This window comes from Myxocyprinus asiaticus, chromosome 49 (genome assembly GCF_019703515.2).
Source record: "Myxocyprinus asiaticus isolate MX2 ecotype Aquarium Trade chromosome 49, UBuf_Myxa_2, whole genome shotgun sequence".
NCBI classification, from domain to species: domain Eukaryota; kingdom Metazoa; phylum Chordata; class Actinopteri; order Cypriniformes; family Catostomidae; genus Myxocyprinus; species Myxocyprinus asiaticus.
Genome location: NC_059392.1, coordinates 13,751,184 through 13,764,270, shown reverse-complemented (window position 1 = coordinate 13,764,270; position 13,087 = coordinate 13,751,184). Strand labels below are relative to the sequence as shown.

Genomic DNA, 13,087 nt, shown 5'->3' with positions numbered 1-13,087 from the left:
ATTTAACACCCAACCCTCCCATATTTCCACATTCTCAGCCTCCTATTAAACCTTGTGCTTTCCTTTAGCTATTGATGCATTAACATTAACTGTTACAAGCAACTACAGAAAATCAATGACCAACTTTTATTACTGGCTGCATAACATGCTGGCTGGCACACGGTACAATACTTAGGAGGCAGGCCGGGCCCAGAACATGCCTTACTCATGTCAGGTGTTTCCTAAGTGATATCTGCACTGGAAATATCAATCATATGAGTTCTGACTTCTCTCTGTCTGTTTTTGCAGATAGTTGCCCTACAACAGAGCACTTGGGTGCCATTTTTGTCAAATCTGCCCAGCAATGCTACAAGATTCACTGTTAAGAAGAGCTATCAATACCCTTAATGTTCAGGAATTTTGCATTTAATTTCGCTCCTTCGTAGTTGGTACCTACTGATCCAAAAGGTATAGCTATACTTTCAGCTTTAACATGCAATACCAATTAATTTCAAAGTATAATGAGTTAACACACTATTAAATAATAATAGCTTGCTGTTTTGGTCTATCACTTGAATCGAAAGGGATGCATTTGAAAAGAAAGGTCTAAAAAGGAGCCATGGCAAAAACAGATCACACTTAAAGATTTATGAGACTTGCAGTCCATCCGGGACAAACATATACAGGCTTTGTTTTTCCAATCAATGGGCTGAAGATCATTATTCACCCTCACCACAACCGTGCTTTGCATTTTTACGCATTGTAAAGGGGACTTGTTGTTGTTGTTGTTTGTGCATATCTCAGAATTTCTTCTTTTCTTCAGCTCTTACGTGACCAAAGGTCTCTCTAGCATCCCCTTAATGTTATCATAGCTCGTATCCTAGCATGCAACCGTGCTAATATCGCACCATGGGTGCATCATAGCTGCAGATGCTACTTTATTCAGTGGCAATTAAAACCAGAACTTCTTAGGGCATACAATAATATCTTATAAAGTCTGCAGACTAGCCCAGGACCTTTCTCTGGTGAGTGATTGCCTGGTCTGCCAGAGAAAACACGAGCTGCGGCCGCAGTAGGATGTGTCTATTGATCAGGGAGCCACCAGGTCTTATTTAAACATTGCACACAAACACAGAAAAGGGCATTACACAAGATATAACATAAACTCCCCTCGCCCCAGCCTGTCATTTCTCAATCGATCCCATAAAAAGAGTTCTGTGCCATGGACATCTATAAAAGTGACCCAGTCATACTAGAAGGAAAACACAGCACCATTTTTCAGCCCCCATGGGCACTCAGCAGGTCAAACACACACTACACAGCTGAGCAGACATGCACCTTTCCCCTGCAAATAGTTCTGCTTCTGTTTTTTCAGATTTGTGTGTGTGTGTGTGTATATACACATATATATATACCTTGAGGCGGATGGGCTACAACAGCAGAAGACAATGTCTGGCACTTTATTAGGACCATAGTGTTCCTTATAAAGTGATCAGTGAGTGTGTATATATATATATATATATATATTAAAAATCAAAGTGGCTGGTGAAAAAATAAAAATGGCTGGGAAAATTAGGCCACTTTGGCTAGTGGGCAAAAAAGTAAATTTCGTACCCTGGTTACGATTATTTAGGAGAACATACAACTGATTATAAGCTGTATTATAAGGTATTACGAAAGCATTATACATGCAGCCTTCTTCAAGTTAATTGTTACAAATTTACTTTTATATTAAAATAGACTATATTGTAAGTTCTAAAAATTTTATGTTCTGAGAAACAAAGCCTTTATAGTTTTCTATGTTGGATATAATAAAAATCAAACATCTGTCAAAGCAACAGTATCACAAAGAGTGTGCCCAGTGCTCATCTGCGGGCCATAAGAGAGCAGCTATGCCATTTTGGCACTAAAAACAGGCCACTGTAACCAGAGCCAGCAGTTAAACGTGACGGCACAAATGATTCAACAGGTGCTGCAGCCTGTCTCTTGTTCTCCTTTTCATCCACATCTCCTTTCTCCCCCCTTCATTGTAACAAAGCCGAGGAATGCCTGCACTGATTTCTCATTGGAAAAAACACCCCATCATCAGTCTTCTGTAACGTAAACCTGCACAGTCCTGGCAAGTGTGAGGAACAAGGGATGGTGTGGGAGGGTCACACTTCAGGGACAAATATAGAAATTAGAATTAATCTAAACAATCGTCTCGCTCACCCCAAATGGGGAAAGAAGGTTTAAAAAGAATGGGAGGAGAGGCGTTAGGTCACTAAGAGACACTTATGGTGTGAGACCCAGCAAGAGCCGTGTGTTGTCTGTCAACACTGGGAATGTTGGGAAGAGTGGTGGAGTGAGGTGTTGTCTATTCCTGGTTATTGCCATGCTTGGAGACTGTCTTGATGTTGAACTGTGTGGGGTTCATGACTCGTTCATAATCATTTAGTCATAAGGCACACCATTAAACGCTTTCTTGATGCAATAAGCACTATTCTGATTGGCTGGTCTAATGCAACTTCGAGAAAGAAAGCACACCGAACCTTTTTGGGTGAAACCTTACATCATATTTAACCCCAAATAATATTTTGCATAAAGAAAATGAAGCCTACATTTAGGACCATTAAGATTTGTTATATTGTAGCATTATTTTCAGGACAATTTTACCCTCCAATTCTCATTACCTTAATGCGTCCGGTCATTTCACTTTTACTGTTCCCATTGTTTTCAAAGATGATTTCCATTACCGTAACGCAGTAATTTATTTTTACTGTATTATCTAAAAACAAGATGCTGTTGTACAATAATATTTTTTATTAAAATCAGCAAATATGAAAGGCAGTACCAAGGGAGTACTACTGTAATGTACGAATTGTTTACACTTTAAATAATATACCTTTTTTTCCACATTGCGTTAATGAGAATATCATAATGATCTTTTTTTTATTGGACTGTTGGTTTATGATGGTTTATTCAAGGTCTTATTCAATTAATGGGATGTAATAACATTATATTGCATCCAGTTCAGCTATACAACTCAAGTCATGTGCTTATTAGTGGTTATTTTTCCACAAAAGCTATATTTGCAAAATGTAAAGCACAGAAAGTCCTCTGAATGTATCACATCCTAGTTATGATGTTATTTTCTCACTTTTATCCATCTTGCCAGTATTTAAGCTAAAGCTCCACAAATTAGCCTAACTTTGACAGTTTGACAGTGGGCTCCTTACCCTCGAGGTAAAGGAGCCCACAGCTTCTAATGTGGCAGAATTAATTAAGTGAGAATTTACACTGCCTCTCGTATTGAAGCAGCTTCAGCAAGATATGAAAGAGTAGAGGGAGATAACGGGATAAAAGATGCACATGCAGTTCTACTCTACTCTAATTCTACATTTATGCAAAAAAACATAAAATACGCTTACATCAACCAAGGATACAAGAAATTTAAAAAGTCCAAATGAAAAGTGTGTGTGTCCGGGGCAAGTATAAGCTGGAAAAATCATGCTATGGGTTAACTGTCCTTCACTCAGAAAATATACATCCCCAGGCACTGTGCTGAATTATTAATTCAAATTTGTCAAAAAGGGGGTAGAGTGAAAAGGGATAGATATTGATGGAAGCTTGGCTTTAATGACCTCATTAGGTGTGTGGTTTTCCACTATGGGCAGGATCTGGACCACAGGTAGAGTTTTGGGGGGATACTTGACCCCTGAATGATTTTCTGTCACTTTATTATAAACAAGAAGAGCACACCACCCCATTCCTGCGCATGTAATCAACTGACACAAGGGCATGTTGAGTACAAATAAAGATTCTTAAAAGATTCTTGAAGGCAGATCGTGAGAGGAAAAGGATGGACACCATTATGGCTGTTTAGCAATAACAACATTTTCTGGACGCTTCTGAAAATGAGCAAGAAGCTCTTTTTCCAGAATTTATCCAACATTTAACAAATATATAAACGCAGAATATATTAGCTTTAATGTTTAAAGTACTAATGAGATCTCCACTTAGCATATGTCATAAATAAACCAAAGTTCAGGATTTCCCCTCTGCTCCCATTACAAGTCATCCAGGCCAGGTGCTTTCCCCCCACTTTTTCTTTTAATAAGCCTTTCTAATTGTTTCTTTGGTTTGTTATTTTGTAGATACATGTAATAAATGTAATATATTAGCAAGAGTTTAATAAGATAGCAGGTTTACATTTTATAAAGAAAGCGTGGGTGATGCTTGCCTGTGCAAAAGCCACCACAGTGCTGTGGTATTTTTTAGTGCTTTACTGTAATAACGCACCTCTTCTCAATTAGCAGGATGAGTTTAGGGACGAGTAACATGCCAATTACTTAAAGTTTGTTCAAATGCCTAACCCTAATGTCCAGGTGAGAATCCAGTCAAATGGAGGACGCTGCTGGTACAGTAGATCACATTTTACAGCAAAAAAAAGTTAAACCTGCAAGGTAGTAAAGGACAACAGATACTATACTGATGACTGACACCATAAACACTGCACACTGTAGATAAAGCCATTTTAGTGATTACAAAAACTGCCTTGTGCATATCGTACAATGAAAGAATTTAAGCACGATCATTATAGTCAGTTCAGCCCAAACCTGCTAGTTCTCGACAGTGATTGCGGCAAAAAATAAGTAGATGTAAATATATTTCCCCTCACCTTAAGAGCACACAGAGTGCCTTTCAGCTAGCATTTGTAACAAGAAATGTTTGCCCAAGCTTCTCGTGTTTATTTCATCACACCTAAGGCGTTTTAAGCCATCCCTCACCACGTTGAGTGCGCGGTGTCAAAACTATCCTTGAGTGACCAGGACGTCTCTTCTACCTGCTTAGCACCACAACGACGGGCTTACATCTGACTTAATATATCCCCAACTGTACCAGTCCTGCTTAATTCTCTTTCATAATGGTTGGAGTTGACCAGGGAGTTGACAATAAGATTGAGCCCTAACATCCCTTCAGGTTTTTCGTGGCTTAGACAGGAAGAACAACCCTTGAAGAAACAAGTGATGAGTCATTTATATGCAACATAATCAGAAGGAAAAAAAGGGGGAATGAGACAAATTGTTCAAAGTTTGCTCGGACAGACGACATCTCATCTCAAAGGGATAGTTCACCCACAAATGATTGTTCTGTCACCATTTACTCACCCTCCCCTTACAAAAATCGAGTTCAAACTTGCTACAAATTCGGCACTGTTCATTTTCACATGCAACAGAGCTTTGCGGCAAACCTACAGTAAAGTAAATTGTCCATTGTTACCAAAGTTGCTGCTGGTTTACCACTACCGTTGAAGAGAACATTTGCGGCGAATTACAAGCTCATTTGCATGTGAAAATAATGAGTGGCATATTTGTGGCAAGTTTGCGGCTAGTGTGATTTTTTTCCTCTAGATTTTATTGTATGGGTCATGTTGTTCCAAACTTGAATGACGGGTCATGTTGTTCCAAGCTTAAATGGCCTTCTTCTGAGGATGAGAAAATGACTACAGAATTTTTGGGTGAACTATTCCTTTTATGCTTATAGTTTATTGATTTGGCAAAAATTCCAAAACTGAAAAAAATTCAGAAATCTACCAAAATCACAAAAAATATCTGAATACATGCTAAAATACATTCTAACCCACTTAAACAAAAGAAAAACACTTTCAAGTCACCATTTATTCAGTAGGTAAATATTATCAATGGTGACCTAGCGGACCTTGGCCATGAGTGGCATTTCAGGGGCCGGATCAGAAGGGAAAACAGGCCTCCGCCAACATGCCCTCCGTCTGAGGTCATCGAAATTCATGGGCTGCCGCAGCACCGCCCCATTTCCTGATTGGTGTGATGTTAGAAGTGAAGTTAATGATGAATAAAGATTAAATTTTGACATGCTTGATTGACTTAATGATTACAGCATGCAGTAAATGTATAGGGAGGGGGTGTTCAGGGCAGGATAGCAGATGTTTTACCCTTTGAAATGCTGTGGCTGTACTCATGGAGTTGTGTACATACTTTGCTCCAAAGGAGTAATAAATTCTTATGAACATGCAACCCATACACAATGTCACCTGACAGCGCTGCTCAGTCGCACGTTTAATTGCCCTGCTTTTAAACAATGTTTGTTTTTTATTAGACTCTGAGAGGAAGTCATTTATTCCAGTGACATTAGCCAGCTAGAAATGTCAATGGATTCATAATTTGCCTTTCAAATTTTGTGTTATGATTTAACTGCTCATTGACTAAACTATTAGAGGTGAAATTCCATACCCTCGTGTATCTTCATTTGCAGTATGCATAACAACAAATTGAAATCAATATGCCATTACTGTAGCGAGCAGTTTAACATCGTAACGGTGGCTACACATCTTTCGAATAAAGGTTTCACTATACAGACACAACACGCATTATATTTGTGCATTGTGAAAATATGTCAGTATACTAATGAATCTACATCTCACGAGGGCTTTGGGGGATTGCCGGCATAAATTTCTCATGGAATGATCTTTTTCACTTAGAAAATCCTTTCTAATTAAAAACCATCCCAGCATATCAGAATGCGAGGGATGGTGGGGGTGTCTGTGAGTGGATATGTTGGGTCGTCTAGCATGAGCGCTAGTCAAATGAACAATGTATTCCTTAGGACCTAAGGGTTTAGAGGCAGGCTCCATCCCAACCCTAGTGCACACTAAGGATGTTTCATGAAAAAAGAGAAAAAGTTGATAATTAGTCCCACAGTGGCTAAATGTTGAGATAGAAGATAAGAGTGCTTACCATGCGATGCTTCAACCTGACTGGATGCTTATATATGTTTTCTTTTTCTTGCTATTTCGCTCTCTGTCAGCAGGGCATGATTAAGCTTTTCTTGTTGTGGTTAAATTAAACAGACACATTAATTCTCTCCTCGCAACATGCCTCTCTTGCTTGGGGCGGAAGATATAAAGCCATTGTCATCGATCAGCTGACTCTTTTAACACCCCCCCATGCTTCAGTTTTTTATGTTCAAAAGCAGCCCCATAATAATTAGCAATTAAAACTTTTTTAATAATCTTTCTATAATTAATCAGAGAAAGACTGAGCTACAACAAATCTCAGTTCTCTCGTAGAAATTGTGAGCAAGAAACCATAGTAATTAGCAGTGGGAAGTCCAATTTATTTTAGCGAACTGGTTAATTCAGAGGGCTGTTTCAAAGCTATGTTGTTTGTTGTTCCAACATTGTTGCTAAATATACTCTTGGGAACATTAACAATAGTAATCCTAATTTTGACAATAAAGTTAATAATTCATATAAATTTTTTCCAATATTTAATATTTATTCCCAATTTCTACAAAGACTTTGCGAATGGTTCGACCAAATAATTCAAAAGAATGGGTTCAAAAGAACGATTCATTCACAAATCACTAACGGTAACATACATTAACTGAACACCTTATTAGCAAAACATGTACACCTACTTATTCATGCGATTATCTAATCAGCCAATCATGTGGCAGCATCCAGATATGGGTCAGGAGCTTCAGTTAATGTTCACATCAATCATCAGAATGGGAAAAAATGTGATCTCGGTGATTTCGACCGTGGCATGTCTGTTGGTGCCAGATGGGCTGAGTATTTCTGTAACTGCTAATCTAATGGGATTTTTACTTACAACAGTCTCTAGAGTTTACTCAGAATTTTTGCAAAAACAAAAAAATATCCAGTGAGCGGCAGTTCTGTGGATGGAAACTCCTTGTTGATGTGAGAGGTCAACGGAGAATGGCCAGACTGGTTCGACAAAAAGTAGCTGACAAAAAGGCTACAGTAACTCAGATAACCACTCTGTACATTTGTAGTGAGCACAATAGCATCTCAGAATGCACAACACGTTGAACCTTGAGGCGGATGGGCTACAACAGCAGAAGACCACGTCGGGCACTTTATTAGGACCATAGTGTTCCAAATAAAGTTTCAGTGAGTGTACATTTTATCATATTAACCTAGTCAAAAACAAAGCACTGCATTACGAGACGGCAGAACACAAAGGAATGCCACAATCCTAACAGGTGACATGGGATGCACTGTCTAAGTTTCCTTACCAAGTGGTCTTGACTGACAGGTCTGAGGACTGCATTTCTTGTTTGCTTATTTTCACAAGGGCTTAAATATCTGGAGTGGAGCTAGAGATTTGTACTTGGTCATCTTCTGTTAAATCCCTCCCCTTTCCTTGTCCTGATTGCGCCTGCTGGTGTCACCAAGGGGTCAAACATCCTCACTAGCACCATGAAGGACACACAGCTTGTTCTATAGACCTCATTACATGCTGAAGGTGTCACTTCCCCCTTCCTCTTGCCTCTTTCTGTCGGTTGAGGCAGTACCGATTATTTTTAAGGGAAAAGAGAGTGGGCAGCAAAGTGTCAGCTGGCTCATTAGATATGGCTGGTGGGTCCAAGTGCTTTTTCACAATTGTTTGGAGTTGCACATGGACCCCAGCATGGACTAGAGTGGGATGACCATGCTCCCGTTCAACCCCAGGTCAAACGGATAAATAAAAGATCACATGAGGTGGCCCCTCAAACCTGATTAAATAGAGCCACATGCCAGGGAATCATTATCAGTTCCTGCAGCCATACAACCATCCACACCCTCATCTGGAACTCAGGAACATGTTCAGCTTGCAAGATTTCTGTTAGCGTGTCATAAATTGAAGACATGACAAGGAAAATGTGAGAATCTAATTTGGAGCATGAAAAATTACAGGTCAAATTGTTGCTCTCTGATGAGAAATGAAAAAGCATTTGAGGTCTCTGCTTATTTTACGTCCCAGGAGATTCATTTTCCCCAAATTAATTATTTTTTGGTCAAAATCTCCAGAGATTTTGAGCATGCACTAAAAAATAGTAGCTTGAGTGTTTCATGTCTTTTGACAATTTTTTTGCCTTTGTAACCCTAAAAAGGTTTTTGTATCCTGGGGGATATAAACATTTAAGAGGCTGAGGAGAGGAGCAAAGAGTTGTTGAAATTTTTGTGAAAAATACTGAAAAGGGGGTCCCTGCAAATACTGAGGACATGTGACTTTGTATATTAAATCTGGCATCGACTTATCTAAAAGTAAAAAGGCAGCATTTTTTGAGAAGGCAGCTGACCTCGTGGCAAACACTCCGATCTTTTCAATGTTATTTTCATGATTTCTACAAGCTATACATTTTAAAATAAAGGCAATATTCTAGAAAAAATGAATGGAAATGTATTATTTGGGCCCTAATGTGTTAATTTTCAGAGGTACATGCTTACCCTTTTTAGGGTTAAAATACAAAAAAAAAATGTCATGTCTCTTTTAATCTGAGGTCATAAAATCCATAATAATGATAACAGATTTTCCATTGTTTTAGATGTAGTATAGCCTGTCACCGTAGTACATGTCAACTATGTTAAAATATGTTCAGTTATTCTCCCCATTTGTCAAGACTAATGTAATCCTTATGTAATCCATAAAAGTAATCCAACTGTAATATGACTACACATATTTTTTTAAATGTAATGCAGTCTAATTACAAGTTGATTTTTGTTATCTGATTACGTAATCGTCCATTACTATCCAACTCTGCCGAAAAGTGTAAACACTTGCTGGGTTTCCATCCAACTATTTTTAAACGCATTTTGAAATTGCACATAAGAAATCCTGAATGGAAACACATGATATGTGAATAAACTCTCGATTAATTCGCTTAAAATGCGCATTAGATAAAATGTGCATTAAGGTGATAGAAACACTTTATTCGCAAAACGATGGCTTGTTTTGACCATTTGTGCATGTTTTATGAGTGTGCAATGGCTTGATGTGACTGGCCCAACAAAAGGACAGACCTTGGTAATTCTTCGAACATAGCTCTTGATATGCGTAAATGTTTAACCCACAGCTGGTCTTTAAAGTGGGTCCTCACTATTCACCAGAACAGATTTGAGTGTGGGCACTCCCAAGTCACATGCAAAGGCATTTCAGCCCTCATTATATCAGATATTACACTTGTTCTGCGGCGTCTCCAGGCATCATTAAATAAAACAAGGTACAATTCCTCCAGTCCTGCAAATAAAACTCTCCCCAAAGCAAGGAGGTCATTCAGCTGCTCCATCATGACAAGGCGGCTTCCTCAAGATGGATGGAAATGCATTACGATTTGTATTTTCTTCAGTTGAATTTTTAGAAATGCTCTTAAAAAATGCTAAACATTTAGATGGAAACCCAGCTACTGGCTCTGTGATGCTTTCGAATCATTTCTCTGTTTGTTTGAGTGGACCAAAAAAGCCACTGGCTCAATCAATGGCATGAGTTTGGAACGGGACTATCTGTTTGATGGAGCAATTGAAGATGGCGGGAGTGTTTAGGAAACCTGTTAAAAAGCCGTCATTATTTTATGTAATTCCATTTGATTCCACTCTGGTCCCAGAAATTGCACACTTTAATAACCATATTTTTTTTTGTTCTTCATCTCATCTTAGATGTGAAAAACCTAGAGAACTTCCACCTGGTGGAGAGCGTCCAAGAACAGGTCAATGCCGCATTGCTGGACTACGTCATGTGCAACTACCCCCAGCAGATGGACAAGTTCGGCCAGCTGTTGCTGCGGTTGCCAGAGATCCGGGCCATCAGCCTGCAGGCGGAGGAGTATCTGTACTACAAACACCTGAATGGTGACGTGCCCTGTAACAATCTACTTATAGAGATGCTGCACGCCAAACGTGCCTGAGGACCAGCGGCGACATGGCCGCAACCCTTCCGTCTCAACACATCGCACACACTGCTCCTAGCACCACCTCAGTCCAGCGTCATCACCAGACACAGCCTTTGAACAATGAATCGTGCATACGTGAGATGCACGCTGACTGCGTGGGCTTGCGGTGCGTCGGACAGTTCGTGCTGGCTCTTTGGTTTGGATGTAAAAGAGAGGGGATGGTAAAACCTAAAAGTAAGGGTTTGGCTCAAAGGGCAGATACATTTCTGATTAAGAAATTAACCAAACCAATAGTGTTATAATGACCTCTAGGCCACTGATTTGTCATAGTATCGTCGAACCATGACTATCAGTCGTTATTCGTTCTGTGTGCAGCTGACCTTGTGATTGACAGGTCCAATTTACACTCAGACTTAAATTGGAGGGTTTAAATTGGAGGGCTCTCTTTCAAGACTTATACTGGTTTGCCAGCACTGACCCAGTCTTTCCATTAGGGCCTGGCCATGTGAACCCGCCATAAGCCCCCCCCCACCTCTGTTTTAAGGCACACAAACTGGGCCAGAGCCAGATTCGTAAAGGACAACCAGCCGGTGCCCGCTTCTGTGCCACACACAAAGACTTTATTCCAACCCCTCACCAAAAAATTAAGTACATCTGTTGTTAAAATTGGCAGCCATTTCTTCTTCTTTGTCATTCTGAGGCTATGTATCACCAACATCTTCCTTCCAAAAGTAAAAAAGAAAAAGATCGGTTTCCTCATTACATTTTCATTCATAGGCGCAGAATTTTACTTTTCATTTTATTGTAAAATGTTTGCAGATTTTTGCAGTCTTATGGGAGAAAGTACATGGGTTTCAAGAACAAAATACATTCTCAGAGGCAAAATGAAGGAATAGTGCCTCGGTCAAAACAAGACCAAAGCCTGCAGAGAACAAAAACGAAGAAAAAAAATAAAAAGAAAGAACCAACCTTAACTATCAGTATTAATAATTTGATGTCACAGTCATGTGAGTCTTGCCTTATTTCATTTCCAAGCTAGCTAACCATGCTGATGTGAATTACGATATGTAAAATAAAAAAGTACATATATATAAAGTATTAATGTTATACAGTTGAAAAGAAATAAGAGGTGTTTACATTCGTGTGGTCATGTGGGAGATAACTGTGATGCATTAAATTGCAAAGCAATGATTTCATATAAAAACAAGCAAACAAGAAAAATGTTCAGAAAAGAATATATTCCTCTTGTTTGCTTTGTTTGGTGTGTACAGTTTTCATATTTCTTGACCAGTACTTAATTATGTCATGAGACACTAAATCAGAGAGGAATCTCACTTAATACTGAGTTTCAACCTTTGTTTTTTAATTGTGCAGGCTTTTTCTGTGGACTTCTTTCTATGTATCTTTTAATTCTACGTTTAAATGTACATCACTGGTTAAGCTTAATTTATTGTTTTGATTTCATCCATGTGTTAAGCACAGTGGAGTGGGGTCACGACTAACTGTATTTGTTTACTGTAGAAAGTTTTTAAAAATGCAGATACGAGATGCAGTTAAGGAGGTAAACGGTGATCGGAGTGATTCACATTAAACGGCCATCAGTCCTGCCACTGTAAAATATCAAGAGCTGTACTGAATTGATCTGGTGCATCTTTTCTATCATAAGATTTCAGTGAATGTGTTCATTATAACCGTCTGTGTTCTATACCAAAGACAGTGTCTGTCCTTCACCTGTACTTACCTGTTTGCATCACAATGAATGGATGAGAGCTTTGAGACTTGGGGACTGCCGTTGTTTTTCCTGAATGGTTAAGCTGACAGTATATTATACACAGTAATTGGTGTTAAAGTCAACATGGATTCAGAATTGACCCCACTTTATACATGTTGCTGGTCAAAGTGTGCGTGATTCATCAGTACACGTTATTCCAAAGAAAAATATTAATTTTTGTAACCTTTCAAAATGGAATTATTACATCAAATGGCCATCTCTGAAACAACTTTCTTTTTGGCTGATATTATCTAGGCTAGAAAATATTCTTAATGTAATATGTTCAGGTTCAATACAAGTTAAGCTCAATCAACAGCATTTGTGGCATAATGTTGATTCCCACAAAATGTAATTTTGACTCGTCCCTAAAAAGCAAAAATACACTTTACAGTGAGGCACTTACAATGGAAGTGAATGAGGCCAATCCGTAAACGTTAAATTGCTCACTATTTCAAAAGCATAGACACAAGACTGCAATGCAGTAATTAAATGCTGGTCAATGTTAATGGAATAAAGGTTACAACACTAATAGGAAACAAATTAAATGTAATATATATATATATATATATATATATATATATATATATATATATATTATATATATAAAAGTGGGCTTGAATATTTCCCACCCAAGACTTTGAAAAG

At 38.6% G+C, this 13,087-nt stretch overlaps 1 protein-coding gene across 2 annotated transcripts in view; it reads left to right on the top strand.

Annotated features, from left to right (window-relative positions):
• The window catches only part of nr5a2 (nuclear receptor subfamily 5, group A, member 2), a 64,214-nt gene extending 52,445 nt beyond the window's left edge, over positions 1–11,769 (top strand). For both annotated transcript variants that reach the window (XM_051694028.1, XM_051694029.1), the window contains exon 7: positions 10,439–11,769. In XM_051694028.1, the coding sequence (XP_051549988.1) occupies positions 10,439–10,686 (248 nt within the window). In that variant the 3' untranslated portion in view covers positions 10,687–11,769. The remainder of the gene's footprint in view (positions 1–10,438) is intronic.
• Positions 11,770–13,087: the final 1,318 nt, after the last annotated feature.